Source organism: Anas platyrhynchos, chromosome 1 (genome assembly GCF_047663525.1).
Source record: "Anas platyrhynchos isolate ZD024472 breed Pekin duck chromosome 1, IASCAAS_PekinDuck_T2T, whole genome shotgun sequence".
Lineage (NCBI taxonomy): Eukaryota > Metazoa > Chordata > Aves > Anseriformes > Anatidae > Anas > Anas platyrhynchos.
Genome location: NC_092587.1, coordinates 128,310,851 through 128,325,810, shown reverse-complemented (window position 1 = coordinate 128,325,810; position 14,960 = coordinate 128,310,851). Strand labels below are relative to the sequence as shown.

Sequence of the window (14,960 nt, the reverse complement as noted above, 5' to 3'; positions counted from 1 at the left end):
ATTTTTTTCTATATATTACATAGCATTGTATGTTATATATGGGTAACTTGTGCAGGTGTCATGTGCACCCTAAGGTGCAGCACTGGGAAAAACAGTTAGCTGTAGGTCCAAGCTAGGGATATCTGCTAACCTGCATTTCTCTTTCTTCTTCCAGATTGAATCCCGTAAGCGCCTGGCCAGAACAGTACTGGTCTTTGTGTGCCTCTTTGCCTTCTGCTGGCTCCCCACTCACATCATCTATTTATATCGGTCCTACCACTACTCAGAGGTGGACACCTCAGTGCTGCACTTCATCGCCAGCATCTGTGCTCGGATCCTGGCGTTCACTAACTCTTGCGTCAACCCATTTGCTCTCTACCTGCTCAGCAAGAGCTTTCGGAAACAGTTCAACAACCAGCTGTTCTGCTGCAGAGCTCGCCTCCTCATCCGGTCCCAGAGCATGGCCAGGAGCACCACCCGAATGACCTCCCTCAAGAGCACCAACCACTCCCTGGCCACCTTCAGCCTTATCAATGGCAACCACATCTGCCATGAAGGCTATGTCTAAAGCAAGCAGCTGAGGACCACTGCACTATGTACTTAGTGCAGCTGCTTGGTTCTGCTCTGTGGGGATGCTGAGTAGCACACATGCATGCACACGTATGTGTGAGGAAATCTGATGCGCTCTGAGAATGAACTCGGAGGAGCTGGAAGCATCCAACATTTCATCCCAGACTGCGGCATGTCTGGATCGGCAGGTCATTTAGCACCTGCCCGCAGGAGTTCCCTGGGGTGGCCTGCATTGCTTCAAGACCCACTGCTTTTAACGAGCATGAAGTGAGCGTTTTAAGATCAAGTCTAGTTTGGCTCCGCCAGTTCTTCATCACATTCTGCTCAATCCCAAACTCAGACAGACTTACAGCAATGATAAAGACTACACCAAGTGCACAAAATTCATTAGAACAGTTGCATCCAGCAGTTCATGGCTAATATTTTTGACACCAAAATAAATCCATTTAAATAAGGTAAATACTTTTACAAAGGAGTTCAGTGTAGGTCATTTACAGACTTTTCAAGTATTTATTAAAGTTCGGAGTACAGTATTAATTCATGGTATAAAAAATATCAAGAGTTTACTGGGGTATGTTGGTGGCCCCATCTGAAATAAATGAGCAGTATCTTGCACTACGTCAATGTGAAAGCAGTAATGTAAATAAATGTGAGTTGGAATATGTTTACAGTTTTCAAATGTGTGAGCTTTTGCCATGTTATGGAGGAGACAGAAGGGCATTTTCCAAATGTTACTACTTTGCTATTCCTGTCTTCAAGGTGGGAGATAGCGAATGTGTTTCGTCATCTACGGAGTACCACAGAAGTTTAGTCGGGTCTGGCTAGGGGTAGATTATCTAACAGAAAATGAAGAGCAGCCACTTTCATGCAGTAATGCTTTGTGAAACTCACCAGTTATGCAGTAGAAGCCATCAGCAATGCAAGGTCCAGTCTCTGGCCTACAGTTTTTTCCTTCTATCTTCACAGAAATCTGTGGAGACTGAGTGACAAGGCTGGTTGGCAGCCTGGTGAGGCAGGCCCCCTGTAATGTTCACTCCAGAGCAGATCTTGTGCCAGGCACCAGCTGTCCTGGAAACAGGAGCACCATGTCCTGCAGATAACAAGCTCTCGAAGCGTGTGGACGTATAGGACAGGCAATGAGGCTGCACACCTGATAAAGCAAGCTGCAACAAATGAGGCCATAAACCAATCCCTGCAGCGGAATATTGAGTTTTTAATGGCCCTTGTCCTCTGTGAGGATGATCCTGTTTCTTAGCATGGCAAAAGAAAAATGAAAGCTAGTAAAACTTTGTGTTAGGCTTGCTGGGTGAATGTCAAAAAGGTGTGCAGCATAATCGCACTCAGCCTGGCATCCATAGGTGCCCAGGGATGCTGGCAGGACCTACTGTCTGCAGGGGCTGCAGGCTCAGAGAGTAGTTCTCCCCAGGTGAGGATCTCCTTGCCTGAAAAATTAACACAGTGGGGTCATTTTCCAGCTGAGTCCACTCTCTTTCTTGTCCAACTCTGTAGCAGTGGCGTTAATTGCAATTCACTGGGCTGTCTGAGGCCTCAGTTGCTGCCATTTCAGCAGGATGGTGCTTTCCCTGAGCTGTAACATGAAGCTCCTGTTGACCAGCCTGGTCTGTGATCACTTCAGAAAGTTTGTTTGGGTTTTGAGCTGTTCACGGTATTTCAAAATGAGAAGAATATATCTTGCTTGAGACTTTTTTACACTAAACATTTTCTTCAGCCATGTAAGTATCTCATGGAAAGCAAGCAGGAATTGCACATTTCACCCACAGCCACAGTGACTGTGCTGCCTTGTGTGTCCGGACTGGTAATGAACAACAGATCACTGTTGCTCTACAAGAGAATTCAATAATTTCTGAATTCATGTTTCTGAGGGAAAGGGGAAAACACAGCGCTGATGTGAACAAATTGTAAACATGGGGAAAAGAGCACTGGCTGTAGCTCCCTCAGGGCTGCAATGAATATGGCTACGCTGTTTTGAGCACAGCAGAATTATGAAGATGCGGCACCATGGAATTAAACAAGTGCTGTGGGTTTCACCCTTTTCTTCTTAACAAAGTTAGTGACCCCCCTGAGGACAGGAAAGAGGGGGTTTTGGCTCTCATTTGGAAAGTGTTTTCCAACAATGCAGCTGCAGGTGTTCGCATGTGTCACAGCCACACCATTGCTTCATTTCCTCACTATTCCTTTTTTTTTTTTTTTTTCCTCCATTTATTTTCAGAGCTCATAGGAAAATCTTTAGAGGCAGCTCCATGTAAAATGTAAAACTTCCATTGAAACCTAAAATGCCTTCAACTTCTTTGAGTTTTCAGCAATATGGGGCAAGCCTTTTCAGTGGAAAACTAGAGTAAATATTTTCAATGAAATTCTTTATTTTATTCAAATCCCACCCCAGTCCCAATTTAATATCTTTAAGAAAATGTGGTGCTTTTGTGAAAAAAAAAAAAAAAAAAAAAAAAAGTTCATGGTTAAAAAAAATAGTTTTTTTGAATGTATTTCACAAACTTGCATTTGTTTTTTAATGCCTCAGAAAGAGCAAATCTGAGCCTGGAATTATTCCTATTTCATCCCTGTGTTAAAATAATTAAAACACTCGATGCACCAGTTGAGGTCAGGGAAAAGAGAACCCAAGAAAGTTTTCAGAAATATCCTAGCACATCACTGCATTAGTTGTAGCTGTAATTAGTTTTCTGCCTCTTGCTTCTTGTCTCATTACCTTGGTTTCAAAAACATGATGTACTTTATACTGGTGCAACAGTCCAACTCCTTATCTAGAGCTATTTCAACGTTTGCTGGCACACCTGCAGTGCCAATTCTTTGAACCTGGAGCGTTGTCTGCAGCATTGCTTGCGCTCAATACATTTTCAAAGAGCACAAAGATAAAGTCCCTGCCTGGCAAGCGACTGCAGAGACATGTACTCAGATGCTGCCCGCTCCTTGGATATGCTCTGGTTTAGGATAGGGAAAAGCCTGGGGACCACATCGGTTAGGAAATGCTGCATTAAAAGGCTCTGAATACCAGTTTTCCCAAAATTCTGCAGCATGTGGGTGGGGGACAAGTGGCCCCTGGGTCAGGCTGCTACATGTCACACAGTGGGGAGTGCTACTTTCTACTATGAGGATGCAGTGCTTTCATCCTGGGTCAGAAGTGCCGCAGGGTTATTAAATACATGTAGCTGCCATTAGATGAATCAGTGTGAAATATGAAACTAATGTTTAACAGGGACATCTTGAGTTCTGTCCCTGCTTTCTCAGGACAGATTAAATAGGGCAAAAGGACAAAACATTGTTCTTCATTAGGAAATTGAATTTTCTGAAATTCCTGAATTCCTTTTGCTCCCACTGAAGGTAGTGGGAGATGAAAGCAGTGAATAAATCACAGCTTTCAGCTGTTCCTGCTTTAGGATTATTAAGCACTGTTTTGGTTAAAAATGTTTTCTCATCAGTTTTGAAAATCACTGCAAAGAACCAAAGAGATTAGAAACAAAGATTGAAAAAGAACAGAAATTTTCTAAGACTGACACCAAGTAAAGGTTTCAGAGTTCTCCAGCTCTGCCTACAAAAGAGTATTTGTGTTGCTGTGTTTCCACATATTGCCTTTTAGGAAATGTTTAAGTATGAAAAACCAAATGCATGTGATTCTGCTGCATGGTAACAGTAGTTGTAAGAAGAAAAATGATGGAAAAGAAGGGTTGTATTGTTGAACACAAATATTTATTTCAGGTCGAAAAAAGACACCAAATGTTGTATAAGATAATGAATATTTCTTTGTGTTAAACAAACGAAAAATAACTTGAAAATCCTCTATTTACCTAACAAGAAAACATATGTGTGATCCTGATTCCCCTAATTAATTTGATTTGTATGGAATGAACGTTTTAGTTGCAAAACAGAAAGATTGCATTTTTATGCATGATCTGGCAGAAATAATATACCTTCTTACTCATTTTTTCTGACAAAATACATTTTTTTTTTCTTACAGCAGAAAACCATCTGTGTGTATTCAGTTGGGGAACAAAAACAGTCTTTCAGCCTTCTTTAAAGGCGAGAAGTTCAGTGCAGCTTATCTGAGCAGTAAGCAATCCCCTGAATGTTAACTGTGCAGCTCATTGTTAGTGCTAGGCACCACAATGATAAGAGGGCAGCTTACCCTCTCCATCCTGGGAAATCACAGCAGTTGATGGGCCTGTATCATTCTTCAATAAATCGGTAGAGATCTCATATATCACCATATCTCCATTTCCAAGAGAAAGAAGGCAGGAGGCAAAGGAATATTTAGATGACTTTATTCAAACCTGATAGCTTTCTGCATGTTTACTGAAATATTTGTGCTATCTTTAGCCCTTTTTTTTTTTTTTTCTATGACAGCAGGTTTATACATGCTGCTATCTTTTAAAAGCATGCATGTAAAGAAACAACCGATTTGGGCCATCTATAAATTGATATTCATTTACGATCATAGAATAGGCAGTAGGGCAGTAAAATGCATTTTAGCTTGGGTAGCTACAGTCACAAGAGAGCTCAGCCATCCTGCAGGCAGCTCTCTGTAGCAGATGGTGAGCTGGATGAGCTGTTCTTGCAGCAGCCCTCCCTTATTCACAGCATTTCTTGCACAAGGGCTGTACAGCTCACAAGCACAGATCTGGAAAAGACTGTTGCCCCTAAGCCAGTGGCCCTGCACCATCTGGGTTCCCATACATCTATTCTGGGAAGACCTCCTTGTTTCCCAGACCCTCTCTCTTCCCAAACGACCTGGCAGGGTTTCACCCCTGCTCATCCTGCCTGTAAGCAGCTACACAGGAGGAGCACGAGGCTGTGGGCACAGCATCCTGCAGAACCACAGAAAAGAGAGGCTCATCTCCAAATCAAACTTCAGGCATCCCAAGTGCTGTTGGCTTGGGTCAAAAACTCTAACAACTTATTCCTTCTCTGTAACAGTTTCCCTAGAAAACATGAATTTTATTTGTATGGGCCACCTTGAAAGCAGTGGACTTTGATATGGGTTCACACTTAACCCAAGAGTCCTCACCCAGTTATGGCATCTGTGTAGGTCATGCCACAGACGGGGTGTAAGTGTCCCCTTTGGAAAGAGCCCCCCCCTTGGGATGTCCATCTCTGCTGGTTGGCTGGATGGTATTTATGTCCCTACCTTGCACTTCATCATAATCCATCACTGCAATAGTAAAATCTGTTAAGAATAGAGACTAAATACCACCCCGCTTTCTGCTAAGATTATCAATGAAGATTACGTCTAATTTTATATTAAAATCACATCCAAAACTCATTTTAAAAGTGCCTAATTGCTTGTTTCTGGAAATAGCTACTTCAGACAATTTCTGTGATTAGTTTGATTATTTCACCATAAGTAGATATGAATTAAAGAGAACCGATCATAGAATTCTTTTGAAATAAAGGATTTAATCTGTTTTAATGTAAATTAATTACACTTCATGGTAAAATGCCTGCCTTATGCTGAACATCTTTTAGTAAGTGCTACTGCGTGTTTTCAAGAAAAGTCAGTCCCTTACATCCTTCCAATAAGATGCTTTGAAACAGATGAACCTGGGCTTTGTGCCAGCACTTCTAGCTCCAGAGTCAGACAGTGTATTATTGCTGTTCACACCACCATTCCTCTGCAGCCTCCTGTTAGTGGGAGGTGGATATGACACCAGTCCCTGCACTATGAGGCAGAGAGCAGTGATTAAAGCACCTGCCTGCTGGACAAGACTTCTCATCCAAAGGGTCCAAAACATTTTTTGGGGGGGTGGGGAAGGGGGGGATATGGAAGAAGGAAGAAGAAGGACATTTCTACCTTTGTTTTATGAATAGCCTAAAACCAAGCCAAAGCAGGCTCTGAGCTACTGGCCCTGAAGGCTAACGACAGAGTTGAGCACGGTTACCAGTGTGGGATGCTTCTCCTCCTTGTTGCCCTGAAAAATCTGGCTCCCAGCCCCAGTGAGCAACCATCTCCTCTCCACCATTCATTCCTGAAGGTGGACAATCATCCCTCTTGTTTTGGACACAACCCTTTTCATGAGACATGGTGCCCCATCTCTCACCTTTACCACCCACACCAGCTCTAGTTGATCAACATAGACTATCTACCTAATTTTTAAATGGCTGATGTCTGTCCTGATGAATCCTTCTGCACATCTCCTGTGGCAGTCAGCCCAGGCTGGCCTGCCCTGCCTCCATACTGACCAGCAGAAGGGCACATATTATTTTCATTCTTCTGTTCTCACCTTGCAGCCTTCTGTTCTTGCTTGCAGCCCTGTCACCACCACCTGATGCCACATTAAACAGGCCATTAAGATGGTTTAACAAGAAGGAGGCTTTTCCTCCTCATCATCAATCACCTGAATGAGGCACGTACAAGACCCCTCCAGAAGGTGGTTCACAGCCCTTTGCTCGTTTGCTCTAGGGTTGTGCAGCTCCTTGCTGGCATGATAGAGGAAAGCTGCTGTGAATACACCCTTACTGCCACAGTCATCCTTTGTGTGACCTTAGACCCCGGCGCAAATTTTGTTAGACCATAATAATAGCAGTGGCCTGTCTTCCCTCTGCCATGTAGTTACTTGTGTATTGGACTGAACAGGAGGAAAACTAAGAAGAATGCCTTTATTCCCATAGGCTCATTCAGGAGACTATAATAGCAAACTGAGAAAAAGTATCTGGCCAATCTCATGCCTACAGCACTTACACTTTTGTTATCTATGCCAAAGGTTGAAGGTGAAGAGCAAGAGACATGGATAATCATGACCATCAGTCTAATACACACTAATGTGATATTTACCATGAAAGAGGCAAACTGTAAGCAAATTATTGATGTCCAAATGGAAATGTGGTGCTCTTTGGAAAAATCAAGTATATTTCTCCTTGTCAGTGCTGTATTGCATTTAAGGGAAGAGGTGAGCTGTGCTGTACAATTTGAGGAATAGAGTGTAGGTTGGAAAAAAGCATACAAACAAAAAAACACCACCACCAACAATAAATTACACTACTGTAAAACACTTCCCTCATTCAGTGATTAGGGGTATCAGAGGGGAACCCATTTTTCTTCCAAGAAGCAGATCCCTATGAATAGCAGGTAGACTCCAGGCAAGCATTTCTCGTTCATTTGGTTCCTCCTGGAGGAAAAATCAGTGTGTGCTTCTAATTGTTCTGGATGTGCATTCAGGGCCAGTTGCTGGCGGTTTAGAACAAGCCAAGAATCACTTCAGGAAGCATGGTGATCCGTTACCATGTTATGCACTTTAAAAAATGTCTTTAAGAGACCACACAGTATTTGTTTTTTGTAAAATCTATGACACAGAGAACCAGTTGCATATTATAGACCAGCTTTATCAGCAGTTCACTCTGAAGGCAGCTGAGGACAGAGCCCACTTCACATCATTTTCCCAGTGCATGTGTGGAAAAGCATGGTTATGAACTACAAGGCTGTACATATTTTATAAAGTGTAATTTTGATATCTCCTCTGAATATTACTTATTTCTTTGTAAAGTAATGTTTGTGTGCATTCAGCCATCTGTCTACAATACAAATGTCTTGAATTGCTGTGTACAGAGGCAATGCAGTTTATTTTACTAGAAACATGCTTTGCTTTCTCTTTTCCAGATGCTGTATAATCTGGTATGAAAAAAAAAAATTCTTTATCAAATGAAAATTTGCATAAAGGCTAACGTTTCAGCTCCCTTGAAGTAACATTTAGAAGGGGATTTATAAGAAAGAAATCAAACTGTGAAAGCATGTGTTCTAATTTGATTGTTTTTTTTTTTTTTTGCCTTTGGATATATTTTTTTAATTTTGTACACCATGCTTTCAAAAATGTGCATGAGTGACCTCTATTGAAATATGGACTCAAACTGAACACTCTATCAAAAGGTAAATATTGAATTACACAAAACTTCTAGCTAATAAAGCATGATAGATTAAATAAGAAGGCTTTTGTTGCTTTCTAGTTAGAAATCATCTCAAGCTTCGTAAGCATGTTTATTCACTTGCTTTTTTGTCAATTTACAAACACTAGAAAGAGTTATCTTCCAGCAGCCAAACAAAGACAAAGGTGGTATCACAAAAGACAACAGGGATTCTCTTTACCCACTGGGCATCCTCATCCCAGGTCCAGTTTTCTCCTTCAGGCAATGCTGCACAGACAACAGATTTGCAGACACTAGGGACTTGACAGAGGTGTTCAAAATCTTCAGTGTTCCCATTTCTGCTGCCACAGATGTGTGAGGGGCTGTGGATGGAGCAGGGCTTGCAGAAGGCCACTGCCAGTGGAACACTGAAGAAAGCACTGCCTATGAAAACAAAAGGCTCAGAGCAACTGCATTGCAATTACTGAATGTGCCTAACAGCATTGGGCCTTGAAACTCAGCTGCTCTGGGTTGATTAATTAAAGAAAATATACAGAGGCAAGTTATGGAAGCTGACTGGTGCTACATTGACATCAGTGGCCTTTGCATCTGTCTCATTAGAAAGAAAAAGTGAGTGGTCTTTGCTTTCATACCACTTTGCACATTTGTTACACAACAGCTTTGGCCCTCCAAGAATCAATTGCAGCACTCAGCTTGAAGGAGACTATGTTCTTGTTGGGCTTTATTGCGTTTTAGGCATCAATCTGTTCTACCAAGCCTTTAACATCCTCCCCATCTTTACTGCAAACACCGTGAGCTGGACACAGGCTTTAGGTGTATGTTTGCTGCAGGAGGAAGGAAACAGAACAGAAGAGAAAAAAACAGAACAGAACAGAACAGAATGGTTCAGTTGGAAGAGACCTTCAAAGACCATCTCTTCCAACTGCCCGAGCACTTCAGGGCTGAGAGCAGCTAGGGCACATCACTGAGGGCATTGCCCAAATGCCTCTTGAGCACTGACAGGCACGGGGCAGCATCCAGCTCCCCAGGAAACCTGTTGCAGTGTGTGAGCACCCTCACATCAAAGAAACGTTTCCCGATGTCCAGTTTTCCCAACCCCAGCGCAGCTCTATGGTGTTCCCTTACGTCCTGTCATTATCATCATCTCTGTATCACCAAGGAGAAGAGACCAGTGCCTCCCTCTCCTTCATACTTCAGTTTCTCCTCCTTGGCATTTTTTGATTCATAATTATATTGGTTCTCATGTTGCATTCCATATTTGACAGAATATTAATAATATTACATAAAGCTTGAACTGTTTTCCTGTTGCATGGTGTCCACTGCTAACATTAATTACCAGTTCATGGTATTTCTGTCAGTATGGGAGGTCTTACAGACTCTCTGCTGATAAAACTTTTTTTTTGTAGGTTAAAATGTTTTCCGCCACAGATTTCAGTATTTACTGATATATTAATTTTTAAAAAATATATAATTAAAAAATATCTTGAAATCTCTACCTTGTAGCTCCTCAGATTATTGATTTTTATTAAGTTTTCTGCCACAGGTTTAAAGGAGTCTCTTACCAGGCAGTGGTGCTAATGAAGCCTATTTTCCCATACATTTATATTAGTAGGATTAGCTGCACTCTCATTCAGAGCTGTTCAAATGTGGCTAGGATATTTTTACTGAGAGTTATTTTAGGATCCTTCAGGCTACTTAATCAATTGAGTTTAATTAATATGATTTAGAAGTGATCCTTATGCTTTCCCCTTAATGTAAGGCACAGTCCTGCGAAGTATTATGCAACCTCAGCTGCCTTCTAATCCTGTTAGAGCAGAAATTATTGTGATTTAGATAGACTGTGATTTAGATAGATTGCTATTTTCTTTATTATCTGTTTGAATTTATTAGTAGGAACTGTTCTAAATACTTTAAAATTCCAGGAAAGTTGAGAGTGCAGCTTTTACCTAAGAAGAGAATGGATAAGAAATGACTATACAGTCACACACACAAATAAATCTTTGAAAACGCTAAAAAGTTCAAATTAAGGGGGAGTATCTACAAATACATCCTCTTGCACAGAAGAAGGAAATATAGCATATTGTGTTGGTAGAAGGAAATAAATATTTACTTTAAAAAAAAAAAAAAAAGTGTTTCCACTGCTGTTTCTTGAGCCCAATATGGCATTCCAGGTTGGCATTCTCCAAAGCCTTGCCAATACACAGAACATTTACAGAACCAAAACGAGTTTCTGCAGGAATGACTAAGTGAAGCTGAGTTGTAGTGTGTCAGCAACTAAGAAATTTCAGCTGAAACATTTCCAATGTTGGAGATAAAGTATTCACTATGGGAAGGAAACATTTCCTATTTGTCCAATCTAATCTTGTTTATTATATCTTATTAACAAGCCTCTCTGAGTCCAAGGCTGTAATGACAGAATAATCTTAAAAAGACTCCTGAATCAATGATCAATGCACTTAAGACTTTTTTCAGCTCCACATAAATGAGTGTAGGGGCAACTCATTAAAAGCATAGGTCCACCTGCACAAACCTGTGCCACTTTGCTGCTCACACAGCTAACAGGGAGAGCTGAACCAACACACGCTCTTGTTGTGAGACCCTATAATGTACCATTATTCATTAAATGTGGTATCTTCTGCTTGCTTTCTGGAGCAGGGCCTGGCTGCTTTATGCTTAGTGTGTGTGTATGGGCAGATATGGATCCAAGCATTACAATGGGTGAGCTACCTATGCATCAGCAATCAGGAAGGACAGGCTGTGAGCACTCTGGGTGTAGCACACAAAGGTGATGGAAAGTCCCAGTACAATACCCCCTTGTCAGCTCTTTCCCAAAGCACTGACTGCTTAGCATATTTCTTCTAGATGCCATGTGAAAATAAGGCTTCAAAGAAAACTGTATAGAAGGACAGGTTGAATCTTTTCAAGCAATGTGAGATGTTTTATTGAGAAAAGCAGGCCAAGTTACTGCTGTCCTTGAGGAAATGGGCAGGGAGACAACTATTTAAAAAAAAAAAAAAAGTGATAGAGAAATCCAGGAGGAAGGCTGAAGTTTGCAAAAGCCAGCATTATTTTTAGTGAAAAAGCCAGGGTTACCCTGGCTCTCTTTTTCAGAGTCAAAACCCTGACTCTCTTTTTCCGAGTCAAAACATCTGATATTCCTCCTCAGGATGCTTCTCAAAGCAAAGCAACCCCCGCCATTACCTCCAACAGGGGCACCATGGTGAGCTAAAGCTGTGCCTTACCTAGCCTTGGCTGAACCTTGCTCACTGAACAGAGGGAGTCACACTGATTTCATTCCCACCAGACATTTAAATCCTTCTGATTACACTGTTTGAATGTGCTTAATTGCTATGCTGACTTCCTCTATGAGGACAGGACCAGATTCTCAGCAGAACACAGCTGTTGGCAGTATATGGAGGATGTTAAGGTGGGTCTAAAGATCATTTCCAAAGAAAAGGCATGTGACTAAAGATAAAAATACAGTTCTTTGTTTTTAGAGTTTGCTTTTCATTGCACTGAATTTGATTATTTACAAGGTAGATAAAATACATATATCAGGAAAACAATGTTTCTGTGTTTTCAGAATAACAGTTACTACAAGATCTGTCTCCCCGGATATCAGAGAAGGCTTGGCTTTCTACCAAGATGAAAATAAAAAGCTAGTGTCAATGTTTCTAATGTTTATCTTTCTAAATTATAAGCTGTAGGAAACCTTGACAACTCCTTATAAATTAGTCTTTTTGATTAAGCATGTGCCAGTCTTGTCAGTCAGTCTAAGCTACAGTGCTAGTGTTCATCTTCTCCCTGTGTGCTACAGTGATTATAAGCTGGACACATCACAGAGCACAGCATCATCTCTAACTCACTTTTGGGATGGATTCTGTCAGCTTCAAGGATACCATGCGAATCCATTAGATTTTTCTTACAGAAAGATACAGGGAATCAGATATTGTCCCGAATTGAATATAGCCTTCAGCACCTTCCAAAGAAGCATGAGCCTCCCAAACCCTTAAATGGCGCCTTCTCCTGGATGAGTCTATATGACCCTTGTCTACCAATAGTTGATCTCATATTTGTCTGGCACTGTTTGAAGTGCGGAGATATAGCATTCAAAATCTGCAGATCTGTTTGCATTTAGCTCCCTCAGATCCCTTTAATTCCCAAAGTTGTCCCTGCAGGATCCTGTCAGAACACTTTTCCACAAAAGGTGAAGGGCCGAAGGGACAGCTAGCCAGGGTGGGGTGGGTTTACAGATGTTAAAAAGAAAACGTTCACAGAATCACAGGATTGCAGCAAGGCTGAGGCTGCCAGGGCCCTCTGGCCTCACCTGCCCCAAGCCCTTGACCAAGCAGGGACACCCAGAGAAGGCTGCACAGGCCCAGGCCCAGGCAGCTTTGGGGGATCTCCAAGGAGGAGACCCCACAGCCTCTCTGAGCAGCTTGTGCCAGGGCTCTGTCACCTGCACAGCACAGAAATGCTGCCTGGAGCCTCCTGTGCTCCAGTTTGTGCCCAGTGCCTCTTGTCCTGGCACTCACATCTAACTATGGAGACAGAGGAGGTATATGCTCTACTCTGTCAGAGCTCTGAAAACTCAGTCCAGGTTACCTTCCAGTAACTTGCTTGCATGAAAAGAAAACAGTAAATACCAGTCACACAGAGATTTCAAGGGCACTTTTCAATGGGGATATGCTTGCATTTAAGATTTATAGTACCCTGCATAAAAACATGACTTATTGCTTATGCCATGGAAATTTCAGTTCCCATCATAATCCAACCTTCAAACCTTGTTAAGGGATGCTTTATTATACTCCTTCAAGTGGACCACAATGCTTGAAATTCCCATTAGATTAATTAAGCTACACTTTGAAGGTACACTTCTAACACACTTTGTGAGAGCCCAAGATGAGAAATAAATTTAATTATGACACCTGCTCTGGTACCACCTTCCAAAATGCCAAGCCTTTCAGGGTGACTCATCACTCAAGTGCCATGAGTGAAATATTATAATATATTCCGCATCTGTCCTTCATGTCTTTTCAGCATATTTATTGAATCTCTCTAAGCACAATTTCTGTTAATATTTCTATTTAATTTTAGAACTTCTTAACATTTTTGATTTTTCAGCAATTGTGCAAACTTCTGTGTTGTTTGAAATTTTAGTTGTGTAATAGACATATATAAAAAAATTAAGCTGTGCTTTAATAGTGAATTATTATTATCAGCAGGATATGAGGATGTCATCCAGTATAATATTCAGGAAACTAGGACATGAGAAACAGCAGTGAACAGAATCCTCATGTAACTGGGAGAGAAATATTTGGCATATTATTGCTTGTTATCATGGTTATTTGCCGTGGTGGTATCTCTGAAGGTGCTGGAAAGAAGTGAGAGAAAAATCTATTCTGCCATGGTTTTGTCTGCCAACTCCTGCTGTCATTCAAAGTGACCCGCAGCAGATGGAAGGGTATGCTCAACTTCCCACTATTGTGATGTACTGCCAAGCCAGAAATACATATTACTTCTGTCCCCCTAGTGGACGTTTGTATTTGTGGAATCAGAGGACTTCTCAAATGGTCAAGGATGGTGAGGCAGAGCTTAATTATTTTATCTGTGTCAGATCAACAAGAACAGACACTGTAAAAAGCTCCCTAGGGCTCTCAACTTGGGAGGTGCAATTTTTTTCCCCAAAAGCTGGAATAATAAAAACTTTTTTTTTTTTTTTTTTTTTTTTTTTTTAAAGCTTGGCTTTTTATATTTTAGACAGCATCCCTTTGGACAGTTTATGAATCATTTGGTATTACCTCTCTGTCTTGGAAATGTTTCCCAGCAAGAAAAACAGCCAGCTGGAAATATGTGACCCCAGTTTCTGTAGCTGTGCACACCCCACTCATGCCCTTCTCCAGCCTTCCCTCAGGTCAGATGTACTCATAGCCCTCTCCAAAGGGAATTGATTGTGACAGCTGCATCCGAAGGCTTTTCGAGTAGAACAGAATAGAATTGTTCAGTTGTAAGGGACCACTAAAGACCATCGAGTCCAACTGCCCACGCACTTCAGGGCTGAACAACAGTTAGGGCACATTACTGAGGGCATTGCCCAAATGCCCCTTGAGCACTCATGGGCACGGGGCAGCACCCAGCTCCCCAGAAAGCCTGTTGCTGTGCTGTGGAGCCCAGAACTGCACACAGTGCTCAGGGTGAGGCCTCATCAACACTAAATACAGCAGGAGAATGACTACTTTTGATCAGCTGGCTGTGCTGTGTGTAATGCACCCCAAAAAGTGGTTTGCCCTCTGTCTACCAGGGCATAGTTCTCAGGGCTGGTGCTGAGCCTGCTGCTGACCAGCACCCCCAGGGCCCTTTCTGTCGAGCTGCTCCCCAGCCACCTGGCTTCCAGCCTGTGCCTGTGTCCGGCTTTACTTTGTCCCAGGGGCAGAACCCAGCATTTACCTTTGTTGAACTTCTTGCCTTTGCTGATTAACCAATTTACTAATGTATCTAAGTCCCTCAGCAAAGAGAGATTTTGC

At 41.9% G+C, this 14,960-nt stretch overlaps 1 protein-coding gene across 2 annotated transcripts in view; it reads left to right on the top strand.

Moving 5' to 3' along the window:
- The window catches only part of GRPR (gastrin releasing peptide receptor), a 34,311-nt gene extending 24,467 nt beyond the window's left edge, over nucleotides 1-9,844 (top strand). For both annotated transcript variants that reach the window (XM_005014211.6, XM_021268660.4), the window contains one exon: nucleotides 155-9,844. In XM_005014211.6, coding sequence (XP_005014268.1) covers nucleotides 155-547 — 393 coding nt within the window. In that variant the 3' untranslated portion in view covers nucleotides 548-9,844. The remainder of the gene's footprint in view (nucleotides 1-154) is intronic.
- Nucleotides 9,845-14,960: the final 5,116 nt, after the last annotated feature.